We start from the raw sequence: 13,442 nt of genomic DNA, 5'->3' as shown, positions 1-13,442 counted from the left end.
GCCCTTATTGAGTCTGTTTCCGTAGGTCCTGCTGCTGAAGTGAACTAACTGTTCTCCTTTTCTTTCTAGTGCTTCTTATTGTGATGCTTTTCAAAGTCTGTTAACAAAGCCTCTCCAGGTGTAAAGCATTATTATCCCAGATCTTATTCTATCAAATGTTGGGATTCTTCCTGTAAGGTCTTACAGAGCTCAAGGAGAGTGCAGTCTCTAGTGTTTCTAAGTATTTTATATCCAGGGCATCAGGTGATCGAACAAGGAAGGTTCACACATCTCTTCAACAACAGACTTCGTTTCATAATGGTTCCCAGTGCAAAGCAGTGCTTTTTATATTACCACCCACAAATTGGCGCCTGAGATTAAATATTCGTGCAGGAAACACGTAATCTTATGAGATTTGGCGGTTTTGTTCTCCTAATGGATTTGCCCTTAGCGACTTGCTCCTGAATGCAGCACAAAAATCCTGAAGCACCCACTAGTAGTACAAATTGCTCTATGCGTTTTCTTGTGCAGTGCCTCAACGGAGTCTTGGAGATTTTTGTGGTGCATGGACAGTTCTTATTTACTCCAGTAGTACATAGTCTTAGCCTTCTACAGAAGGACATTTGTTAATATGATCTTGCATGCCCTGTTAATTGAGCAGACTTCTTTGATATGTATCCCTTAGTCTTTTTAGGACTTTTGCTTAGGGCCCTAATTAAACACGAGCAGAACAATGTTGCATATAAACAACACGAGGGAGAGAAACACTCCTGTACTCGCATACAAAAATCTTGATCCAAAATATGTGCATACAATGAATTGCAAATGTACAAACAACAAGGCAAATCTAGAATAACAATCAAAGTCCAAATCCTCCTGATGAAGCCGCAGTAAGCAGGGAAACTCGTGTTGGAGTTAAAATGACTAAGTGGTACATATCAAATGAATTGCTCAGTTAAAGGTGTGTAATTTATTTTTGATGGCACAGTGCATGCAAGATCATATTAAAAAATATGCTTGTCAATTTCAATGCAGCTCCTCTGCAGGAAAGGCTGTAATGCGTTCAGCATGAATTCCACATTGCATACCATTGAAATTCCAGAACGGAGAAATGTTTTTTCTGCATACCCTAATAAATGTTCTTACTCTTGAAGACTTAAACTGTGTACTTATTCTTTGTGTCCTAATCCATGCTCTTCAGTTAGGGATCCAGATGCCAATGACGCTAGATTGTAACCTAGACCACACAGTTAGAAATCATGAAGCCCATCTACTAATGGTCCTGAAGAAATCGAATCTTACCATTTCTCCTTGGGCATGTCTAGCTTAACTGATGGAAAAGCAGTGGGTAGACTTTGAATGTGTTTTCCATACACTCAGATTGGAATCCAAACTAATGATGTTCAACGGACTGCTTCAGACTCTCCTCTTTTAATCCATCAGTGGGGCCACGCTGCTGTAGCAAATATCTGTCTGACTTTCTACATTTGCATATTGAAACTCAGCAGGTTTTAACCCCATTGGCTTGTGCACGCCTTCCCTCTGAAGCCCTTTTTTACTAATCGCCTCTTTTCTCCTCCCTCGCACCCTGAAGCAGTCTCAAAGCATTATTGTGCATACTAGGAAAAATAAACTAATAAAAAAAAATAGAAACTGAGGTGAGGAGTTCAAATGTGACAGTAGAGGTACATGTCATGGAAAGTCTAGTCCTGCTAAGCAGCATAATTTGTATGACCAGTTTTACTTTTGCTTGCTTTGCTTGCAGGATGGCATTGACCACAAGGGAATTTCTTGATGGTCTGTAATTTCACAAATGCACTGACACATGTAGCCTGTTTAAGGTCCATCACGAAAGAAACTCTTAATACATTGAAAATTCAATTTGCACAAAATACCCCATACTTCCAACAATACCTCCTTATTATAATGATGATGACAATATCACTTATTTCATCTAGCCTCTTTTTTCAAGAATACTCACACCCTCCTTTTAGTAGTAGCAAAGACAGATCGCTTGTATGTCTTGCAAAACAAGTCTACAGAGCTTCGTGCTCACTGCACCACAGAATCTCTTCACTGGCTCCACCCACCAGACCTCCACTTATATAGGTCACGACCTTATAACCAAACCGCAACTAAGAACCTTTGAGAGTTGAAACATACTGTCTAGTGCCTACCAGGAGCCTCCCTCTGTCCATTTTTTGTTGGTCTGGTCCACAAGTCTTGACACGGATGTCACTGCTGAACTGACCCACGTGACTCAATTCCTTGAGGAAGGCTTGCTCCTGAGAGATTAACAAAATCTGCACCTTTCATTACACATGTTGCTGTCATTACTACCTGCTCAGGTTCTTACCCAATATAGTTAATTCCACATGACCCCTTCCACGCCTCCAGATCCTCTGCTTCAGCTGTTTCTCACATCTCAATTAAAAGATGCTGTTCCTCTCAAATATGAAATTGAGTAAGAAGCACATAATGTGCTAGTGATCAACTATTAAAATAAAGTCCATTCTTGGCTCCAAAAGAAACAAACGTTATGGTGCCTATTCTAAATTTCAGAGAATGCACAAATGGCAGACAAGATCAGGGGTTTAATTGAAAGAAGACATTCTGTGAGGAAATAAATGTGCAAGCACTGTCTTTGTAAAGTAACTTCATGTGTAGGCAGCAAACTGTTCATCCCACTCCTTTTGGAAATGTAAACATATTTCATGTTTGCAACAACCCCGTTCCATTTCTTTGAAACAGAAATAAACAAAATGGAGATTGCATTCAAACTAATCAAATAAACCTACATGGTGGCATTTTAAAGGTTCCGTTGATGAAGCATGGAGTTTCTCTCCTTAATTCCGAACACGATTCATATGCCACCATGTTTCTTATCTCCGCATGTTCGCTTCCCCCAAGTCAGAATTTGGAAATCTGTGTCAAAAAATTAGTTTACTACATGCGTTAGAAATGCAGTAGAGAATTGGTTACTTAAATGCACATGGTTTTTGGTTGGGCTGAAAAGAACAACTATGCAGGTCACTTGCAATTACTCGCTGATGATTGTCAAAGAAATGTGTGAATCTGGGTCAGGTCTTCCTTTGGTTTCCTGCAAATCTAGTCCACCTGTCTGCTCCCGAACAAATCCTAAAACCGCTTTGCATAGTGCGACCTTTGTCAAAAACCTTGACATAGGAAAGCCTACAATGCACCCTTCTATGTTTTTTTGAATGTTCTAGCAAACAGGATTTAAATGGTTTTCTATTGGCTTTCTCTAGTTCTTAGCCACCCGAGCTTATAAAAGGACCCTACTAACAGAAGAATTAATTGTTCGGTACTTGCCAGAGGAACTCGCTGAGAGGAAGAGAATACATGAAGAAGAAATAAAGGAACTATCAAAGTAAGTTATCTTTTACAAGTTTTATTTATTTTTAGTCGCCTCCAAAAATCAAAACATTAACTTATGTGGAAAAAAATGTAGTTTACAAGGTCTTTTTTGTATTAAATAAAACCAGTACCTCAACTCCTTATAATGCACGGTAAACGCCACTGGCTATACATTTGAAATGTAACATCCGTAACGTGGAATAAATTACCAGAAAGACTGAACTCTTAACCATTTTTTTAGGGGTACGTGCACAAAGGATGGCCAAAATACCATACAAAATGGCTCTTAGCAAACAAAATATTATGAATTGATATTGTGCCTGCAGTCTGGATAGTCTCTCCTACAAAAGTCTCTCTGGGAAGTGAGGTGCCTTTTAAGTTTGAGACCAGGTTTCCCTTTGGTCCTCCTGTGTGGGTTACCTGGGGTACTTACCAAACCCTTCTGGCAATTTCTGCCTTTTTGAGGCTATGCAGCACCCTTAATAAGTTCACTAGGCAGGTACCACCCAGACCTTATCTTCACCTCTTTGGTCACTATGGTCACTGTTCTGCAAATCTATTTCTTTTTCTTCCACCTTCATCCATTCAAATACTTTCTTTACCCCCCCTGAGCACTGTTCTTTCCCTTTTTGTAGACTCACTGACCTATATGCCTCTTTCACTTTTATCTGTTTGTATCCCTTGTTCACTCCTTTAAGCACCACCCTCCTCCTTACTACTTTCACCCTTTAGGCGTTGCTCTGCACCTGGCTACTTCCAATCTCTCCTTCAGACGCCACCCTCCTGCACTCTTCTTTAGAATTCATGGAATTCTAGGTCTCTCCCAGCGTATTCCCCCTTCTGGGCAACTTCTTTGTTACTTTGGGCACCACCCTTGTTCCCTCTTTCAAACTCCATGATCTCCAGATCTCCCTTTAAACCTCCCAGGTCTTTATCCAGAATGGGTCTCCAGCATTTGGCAGCCTTGGTCAGGCCCTTGGATTTCTCCTCTAGCTTCTTGGGTCTTTCGTCCAGATTCAGCTTTTCCTGGTTGGGCCACACCCAGGTTCCTGGACTTTTACCCACCATCAATTCTCTGTTATCTACATTCACTCAACTGCCCATACCTCTCTTGCAGTCTTCTGGGTCTTGCTCAGGCTTTCTCTTTCAATCTTTCTCGCTCCTCCAACCAGACTCATGTCTTATTTCTAAAGCTCTTACTCAAAGCATCTACACTGCCAGACCTGGCTTGTCTGCTTTAAAAGGGTTTTGGCCCAGCCTTTCTATCTCCCTCTGGTGAAAGGGGATTCAGTTGTGTTCATTGGGCTTTGGATTGACTGTCAGGTCCTACCCCTGGGGTTGGGTTACAGCATTGATGTTGGACCTGGGATCGGCTAGTTTCTCCTTTTAAGTCCTCTTTGCCTTTCACACCCGGGCCCTGCCTTCCAGCCTCTATAGGGTAAGGGAACTCTGGTGTGTTTTGTTTCTCAATGCAACTGATGTAGGGATTGGCTGGGGTGTAGGGGGGGCTCCACCCCTCGGGGTGGCTTTCACTTCTCATGTGGGACTTGGGGGTGGCTTGTCCCCCCACACCTTCGCCAGTACTCTCTGGTTGCCACTGCCTGACCCTGCCCCCACAGTGGGTTCACCTAGCCTATTTGTTTTTAAGTGTAATATAAAGTCAAGTGGTCTTCTGTAGCGCCCTACTGACAATAATGATGGCCTTATTGAGCATGGCTTTGTAAGAAAGGAGGGCAGGGTGTGTTGGTCGGATAGTGGGAACACAGATGCAGAAACCTTAAGTGTTCATGGATGCAGGTCGGATACCTGTGTGCTGATATGAAAATCTTTTTGTGGTTGGTACCGACTGGGCGGGTTAGCCATATGGGCAGCTCCCAGATTGTGGAGTTCAGAAATTGGCCGCATGGTTGTTGATAGAAGATGGCTAGGGTCTGAATCTGTTAAGTACCCTAGACCTGGAGGTAGTTGAAAGTACTGTGGGAGGTGTAAGGATGCAAGATGTTAGTATTGATGAGTTAATTGAAGGATGAGAGTTTACAGAGGGGTGGTGTGGGTGTTCTGTTTGGTAGATTTCACTGAGATTAAGGTGCGCACCAGTGCCATACAGCAGATTTTGCATGAATCAAATTGGTTTTTCACAGATGATGGTGCCAAGAGTTTAGAAAATTGCTGGTTGTAAATTAGCCCAACTTTCTGGTGCACAGTTTTTAGTTGATTGCTATTATTTTTCATTTGTTTAAAAGTGCTTGTTTGAAAAGCCAAGTTTGAGGGGTTTCCTGAAAGTCAAGCAGTTCACTTCCAGTCTTAGAGGTTTGGGTAGTGTGTTCCATAGTTTTGTGAGCAAAACTGCAAAAAGATCCTCCTTGACGTTTCTTGTTGAAGGTTGGGGCTACTAGTAGTGCAGCATTGCTGAACCCAAGTATTCTGGAATTGGTGTACTGTTGAAATTCACGTCTGAAGGAGGAAGATACTCCGTGGTATGAATGATGGGCGCGATGCACAAGGTTTTGATTATAACCCTTTTTGGATTTGTAGTCCTTGGAGAATACATAATGCAGATGTAATATGTTCCATTTTCTTCATTCTGAGAATTTGTCTTGCCGCTGCATTTTGAACTCTTTGAAGTTTCCTCATTAGGTAATCTGGGAGTCAGTCTGTTTGCATAGACTAGTTGGATAGTATTAGAAAAATTATGGCCATGACCCTCTAGGTGAATGTTAAGTAAGATGAGATGCGGCATAGCATACAACGCTAGGAGAAACCGCTTCTGACAATGGCTGTGACTCAAGAGTTCCAAGCTTCCTTGCTATGGTTGACTGGTTTGGGCAGGGTACATCTCGGCAAGCCAAGGGAATGTGGCCGAGGTAGAGCCTGTAGGATTATATAGCCAGGGTACACAATTTGCACTTGCCACTAGCCATTGGCTAGTGATAATTGACTCTTGATGTGTAAGAAACAGTGTACAGAATTGAGGTGGCAAATGACTTTGAGACAATACAGTCAAATGTGGAAATAAGTTGTGAATGTGGTGGAGTTTTCCATCCAATGTGTTTGTTTGCCCATCTGCAGGGATAGTAGATTTGGTTGTGTCTAGGCTTTCTAGTAGGGAGTGGATGTGTATTTCTTTCCACGGTCTGATCATGGTTGATGGTTCTTTTGAAAGTCCTGTGAGGTGTGGTGTGTCTGGGAAAATTTTGAACAAGATAGGTTGTGATCTCCCCAGGGGAGGTGCACTGTGCGGCAGATGTTGGGATGGCATATTGTGTAATGAAAACATAACCGAGTCTGTCCAGCTATGTTAGGTGTAATACAGCAAGGTTCTCTCCAATTGACTATGTAATGGTGTCACCTTCTTTCTGAATCCTGATGTCGAAATCTTGAAGTATGGTTGGTATTTGTTGATCTACAGACAGGATGGTGTCGGCGAGTTTGTCAAAAAAAGCATGGGCTGTAGGACAGTCTGTAGATTTTACGGGAAGCTCGGTGTAACTGTGAGAGACATGGAGCATGTCAGAGCGAGCCATTCACAGTCTAAGGTGATGTCAATGGAGGGTGTTGAGACTACGAAGGAGTATGTCCACCTGAGCCATGCCACCTGCTCTTGTATTAAGAGTTGCGCAGATCTTGGAGCCTGATGAGATTCTCTCGTAGATAAACTGAGACTGATCATCTGAGACACAGGTTTCTGTGATTAAGTGTGCTGGCTGTCTGAGTTTACTGTCCTAGTTCAGGCCCCTCTTTCCCTCCATAGATTGACATGGTCTAGTTGTACACATGAGGGGAGCAGATCTTGCATGTGGTGCTAGTTCTGTGAGAACGCCAGCCATTTTTTCACTTGCAGGGGCCGTAGCGTGTGTGTGTGTGGTAATGTGACTGTCCCTGCCCTGAGACAGGTAGTAAGTGGTGGTGACCAGGGGAATCCTCCCCCTACCAGCAATGGACCAACCACCTGCTACCTTGGTGGCGGCACTCTTCCCTCTTTATCACCCCACTGGTGGTCCCCAGGGCAAAGCAGGGGGATTTGTCACAGAAGCAATTGATGAACTGCTACCAAATAAGCTTTAACCCTTTCCCCAATGATTAGACTTCCTTTTAGGTGAACACTGAGAAGAAGCTCTGTTACACAGTTTTTCTAAAGTCCAATGATTGGTTTCATAATCCATATCCGAGGCAGTACAAAAACTCCACCTTTAGTATAAGGCTGTACCACATGATAATGTTGGTTGCATGGACAGAGCTGTCAGGCTCATCTTAGGAGGGAGAGAGGGCTGTAGGTCAGTACAAAGAAATTGTAGCATACTGATACACCAAGTATTGTAAAATAATTGTTTATTTTAAATACAGTGGGCCAAGATAAATCTTGGGGAAGTAAGTACTATTCAAATAAGTTATTCATTTTTTATTAATTTGTATTTATAAAGCGCAGCGGCAGCCCAGAGGCCTCATGGCGCTGTTACATGGAATCATCTTAGTTACAGGTAGACAAACATACATGGGTACATTTGTTACATGGGTGGTAGTAAGGTTACACATGGTTACATATTATAAAACATAAGGCAGGATGGAATATTACATTGTGCTGTTACATGGTGTCTGCTTAGTTACAGGAAGAGAAGCATACATTGATACGTGATGGGGTTTTAGGCGTAGCGATAGGGTTACACAAGGGATACGTTGTAGCATGTCACAGCATGGCTCTTTACTACTCTTACGTCCCGTCCCCTTTCCTCCATACTGCATGGGCGTCCCTTCCAAGGGACGGGAGAAAACCTTTTTCACCAGAAAAAAACCTTCTTCCCCTTTAAATTTAGAGGCGCCCAGGGGTGTGGCCATGGGAGCATGTGCTCCCCTGACTCTGCCCTCTGGCGCCACACCTCAGTCCCCTTTTCCGCGTTGACTGGAACGGGTCGAATTCACCAGCGCTCCTGGGTTTGGCTTCGGCCATGTAATTCCACGCGCGGATACTACTTCTGTCTTTTTATCATACAGGTACTCAGGCGTCCTACTCCTCCCCGGCGCATGTCGACTTCCACAGGGTTCAGTAGGTGTCCATTCTGCGATGGGCTCTTCCCAACTTCAGACCCCCATGCCCTCTGCCTACGTTGCCTTGGCTCAGACCACAGTTGGCAAGCTTGTATAGCGTGCAACGCCTGTGATGCTGGAAATGCATCGGAGGGACAGGGCCTCCGTATCCTTGTCCTTTACTGCCTTTTTATCGTGTGTCCTGTCACCTTGTTTTCCCAAAGTCCTGGGAAGCCGTGACTCTGTCCCTTCCCCCTGAATGGCTGTTGGGTGGAAGTTCCATATATGGTGTTGTTGTGAAGTCCAGTCCAGACTGGCTTGAGCCTTCCCAGTGACTGTATTTTGTGGGTACACCCTGTGGGTGGGACTTGGGTGAATGGAGTGTGTGACCAATATGCACGTCTTGTTGTGGCTGTCTGGTTTCTGGTATGAGAGACCAAAACTGAGACAGCCCTGCCCGAAACTGCCCTGAATGCAGTGTGTAGTGTTGAATGGCTGGGTACTTGTCCCAATCCACATTCCTTGCTGTGAGTGTCTGAGAGGGAGGAGGATGGCCTGAATGCAGTGTATGCCTGATTGGCTGATTGACTGCATGAATGCCCTTCTGTATGATTGGCTGCTGAGAGTGACCCAGCAGTGTGGCTGAGAGACAGGATAGTATATCTGGGGACCTCACCACTGGAAATTGTTCAGAAGCTGTGTCTACACTTAGAGTAACTGGAACTGCTGATCCTCGACGCCCAGCTGGAAGAAGACGACTTGCTGTTGCATTTGCTTCGACCCGATCTGAAAGCTGCCGAACTCGTCGAAGACTGGTCCGAGAGAGGACCTGGTAAGGCGCCCTCTTCCCGTGCTCCGAGGGACCATTGAGCACCGCTAACCTTCGCTGAAGCTCCCTGGAAGTCAGACCCTCGAAAGGCTGCCGACCCGAGACAGGACCGCTGAGGAGAACGAAGTGAAGCACCCGGACTTTGCCACCGTCGATGTCCATTGCCGTCGACCAGGGTTTGCAGGTTTGCGTAACCGCTGGAGGCCCGTCGAAGTTGTTGCCCAGACGCGGGGACTGCTTGACGCTGTGCCGCCGACGACAGGAGCCGCCCACTCCTTTGCCTAAGAACATTTGAATCGAAGGACTCCAACGTCGACCGCTTTGTCCTGCCGGAGAAAGTGAAGGCCGCCAACGCACTGAGGAGAACCAGCCAGTGGGTTTCCCGCCACCCAGAGACCACAAAGACTTCGACCGACGCCCTTGCTGGTCCACAGTGCTTCAGAAACTCTTTGCGGTCCTGAACAATCAAACACTGAGGTGCCCTGCACACCTCATCCTCGCAGGACGTCGTGGTCTCGGCACCCTCAAACTTCTCGTCGACGCCAAGTTCACCTTCTTCGACGCCTCTCGAAGATCCGTGACTCCTGCTTTAAAGGGAGTCACTCAAGAAGGATCCGTTGACGCTTCTTCGAAGAACTCTACTCCACCAGGTACATTGGGGGAGTAAAAACATTATAGGAGGAAATAAGACTATTGATCAATATATGGACTGGGCTTGTGCTATATCTTTATTTTACAGGTTGCGCAGGTGGGGGGGGGGATCTCCACACAGAACTGTGCTTAAAGGTAGAGGCCAGTAATCTGCCTATTGTGTCAACCATCTTGCTTTCCTTCCTATCTCTATTGCTGGTTTCCTCGTTATTGATCTGTGTGACATTTTAACCGTATAGTTGATGCACTTTAATGAGATTTGATAATCTTGGTGGTACCACTTTAGAACTGTATATATTTGCCATTGTTGATTTCCGAGTACAAAGTGCGTAATTGTGATCGTGTACATACCTTTGAATATTAATTATATAAAGACTGTTTTCAGTAATAGTGTGTGGACATTCCTTTGTGGCTGTTCGGGGACTACACTGTACTTAAGAACCAGCCTGCATCACCTCCTGAGAAGCTAGGCCTTGATTGCTCGTCCATTGCTACCGAATAGAGAATCCTGGCTGGGGTCCTCTGTGCCTCTCCTCTACCATATAGAGAGCAGAAGTACAGGCACCCCCCCACCGGTTTCTTTACAACGCCCCGTCATCGAGGTCTCTGAAGAACAGGCTAGCTGTAACGCTCACCTGATTCCCGTAGAGGCGCCGGTCTTGACTGGGCGTATACCGTATCTTCAAAGGTGATGTGTAACACAAGGCTGGCTCTTTGGGCTGGACCTCTGTGCACTGTATGCCTGACTCGAAGGGTAAGATGTCTGCAGATAGAAAATATGGGATTAATGAACTGGGTTATTGAATGTCTCTCTCTTCTTCCCTTTCTCTTCTCCTGTAGAACCCCAAAGGTTAACGCTCTCACCTTAGGTAAGTGAACGCCGTGCTCTCCATCTGCCTCGGGGCAGGGTGCTGTAACCAGTTTCTTCACTGGATAAGGGGAGCAGGCCTCTTGACTTCAGAGGACTGCTGTCCGTCGTTTACTGCACGAACGGTAAGTTTCGAGTAATTCTAATGTCTTTAAAGTCTTTAGTAATGATGTCTCTTGTTTTGCATGGTTCCAGCGATGGCGGATGACGGGCTGAAGTGAGTTGAAGATGGAGCCCGTGTGATGAATAGAAGCGCCTGGAAGCACGTAAGTAAGCGCTTGTTGCCTGCTTCACGATGCGCTCTAACTGTCTTTTTATTTTGCAGGTACAAGTTCGGAGCGGCTGCAGGGTGCCGGAATACCCACTGGGTTAGATGTGGAAAGGAGTAATGGCACGTGAGTATTAAAGTTCCCCAATGTCTTTAAACGCACCTTGTTTTGTCTTTCAGATGCGGGATGCAGCGCCGAAGGCCTCCGGAGCGTGCGAAGAGTTGGTAAGCTTTTGTCTTTCAGATGCCGGAATGCAGGGCGAAGACCTCCGGAGCGCATGAAGAGTAGGTAAGCCTTTGTCTTTCAGATGCCGGAATGCAGCGTGAGGCGTTGGTGACAGCCGATGGACCAGGTAAGTGAAGCGCTGTCACTGAAGACCGTAATGCTAACCTGTTCTTTCTTGTCTTTATAGGTGTTGCTGAAGACTGGATTCAGGATGGTAAGTCTTTTTCCTTAGGTCCAGGATCAGATGCAGAAGACACGATGAGCGTTCTGCTGCAGAGGATGCAGAATAACGCAAAGCAAGATTCATCCATCGGGTGTGGTTTAAATAGCCTCCTGTAGTGCTTAGGTGTCTCCTTCCACAGCCACGCCTAGGTAAGAAAAGAGTTCCTGCTTTCCAGAAGAGTTCCAGTGTTCTGAACCTAGGGAGTGGCTCCTGCCCCACCCAACAGGAAAAGTAGTTCCAAACAGAAGAGGATCAAAGGCTCAACTGGCAGGCAAGTAAGCAGCATGGTCTGCTGCAGGTAAGTCCACCCAAGCATTATGAGCCCGGCGCTTCCAGCGCTGGGACTGGGCATATTTATGAGCCTGGTGCCACTGGCGCCAGGACTGGGACCAAAAGGTCCCAATTGGGACTGGTTGGCACTCGGAACCTGGGTTATGGATCTGCTTCCAAGGGAGTTGGGAAAACCCTGACCTTTTGGAAGCAGAGATCATGACAGTACCCCCCTCAAGGCCACTCCCAAACCGGGCTTCTCCGGGGGTTTTGGCTTGTCAGGAAATGTTCGGTGAAATCTTTTGATTAGGCGAGGAGCGTGGACATATTCAGCAGGTTCCCAGGATCTCTCTTGGGGGCCGTAGCCTTTCCAGTCAATTAGGTAAAATAGTTTAGATTTGGAGATCTTGGAGTCCAGAATGCTTTTGACTTCAAACTCGAGTTCTCCATCAACTAGGATGGGTTTTGGAGATTTAGTTAGTCGGGTTTGAGGTTGCACGGGTTTTAATAGAGACGTGGAAGACCGGATGTATCTTCATGTGCGGGGGCAAGTCCAACTTGACCGCTACTGGGTTTACTATGGTAGTGATGGAATAGGGACCAAGGTATCTTGGGTTGAATGTGCGTGGCCCTTTTAGAGGTAGATATTTGGTGGATAACCAGACTTTATCCCCTACTTGATATTGAGGGGCTTCCTTCCGATGTTGATCTGCTCCTTTCTTGTATTGGTCTTTAGCCCTTTGAAGGTGAGAAACAGCTTCCTTAAAGGCTTGGGTGATTGTAGAATGCAGGTAGTCTACTGCTGGTGTTTCAAGATCTTGGAGGGGATCCAACTCCGAGGTTCGAGGGTGACTGCCGTATAAAAGAAAAAACGGGGTTTTCCCAGTTCCCGAATGGACAGTTATTGTAGGCATATTCGGCTATCCAAAGGATGTCTTTCCAAGTTTTTTCAGTTTGTTGCAGCATGCAGCGTAAATACTGTTCCAGAGTTTGATTGGTCCTCTCGGTTTGTCCGTCGGTCTGAGGGTGGTGACTGGTCGATAGTCTCACATCAATTTGAGCCGACCGACAGCAACTTCGCCAAAAATGAGAAATAAATTGACTACCTCGATCCGAAATTAGAACCGAAGGAAAACCGTGCAGTCGGACGATGTTTTCGAGAAATTCTCGGGCCAGAGTTGCTGCTGTTGGCAAGCCTTTGAGCGGAATGAAATGCGCCATCTTGGAGAATAAGTCCACGATTACTAGAATCGTATTGTATCCGGAGCATGGAGGTAGATCGGTGATGAAGTCCATAGAAAGCGTATGCCAAAGGCGAGGTGGGATGTCAATAGGGCGTAAGAGGCCTGCTGGTCTTTCCTTTTGACTCTTGTTTTGGGCGCATACTCCACAGGACATTATAAAGTTTCTGATATCTTTTTTCCAAGACGGCCACCAGAAGTAGCGCTTGATCTTTTCTGAGGTCTTGGCCATACCGGGATGTCCTTCCATTAAAGAATCGTGATAACAAGAGATTACTTTTTTCTGTAAATCTGTGCTGGGCAGGTATAATCGTTCTTGGAAATACAATAAGTTGTCCTTTACTGCAAAGTCCTTTCCCTGCAGATGCCAATTCTGTATGTCTGCTGGAGTTACAAGTTGCCTGGCTTTATCCTTAACTTCCTCTATGGATTGTGTGGCGATTACACCCAGAATTCTTTGTTCGGGAATGATTGGTACAGGTTTAGG

The 13,442-nt window shown here is 45.5% G+C and overlaps 1 protein-coding gene across 1 annotated transcript in view; it reads left to right on the top strand.

Moving 5' to 3' along the window:
* Positions 1-13,442, top strand: part of LONRF2 (LON peptidase N-terminal domain and ring finger 2) — an 882,740-nt gene that overhangs the window by 492,418 nt on the left and 376,880 nt on the right. Inside the window, exon 8 of the mRNA XM_069636696.1 lies at positions 3,249-3,370. Within this exon, the coding sequence (XP_069492797.1) occupies positions 3,249-3,370 (122 nt within the window). The remainder of the gene's footprint in view (positions 1-3,248; positions 3,371-13,442) is intronic.

This window comes from Ambystoma mexicanum, chromosome 7p, assembly GCF_040938575.1.
Source record: "Ambystoma mexicanum isolate Mex_15411 chromosome 7p, UKY_AmexF1_1, whole genome shotgun sequence".
In the NCBI taxonomy this organism is placed as follows: domain Eukaryota; kingdom Metazoa; phylum Chordata; class Amphibia; order Caudata; family Ambystomatidae; genus Ambystoma; species Ambystoma mexicanum.
Note: the sequence above shows the minus strand (reverse complement) of the source record. Positions and strands in the feature narration are given on the sequence as shown.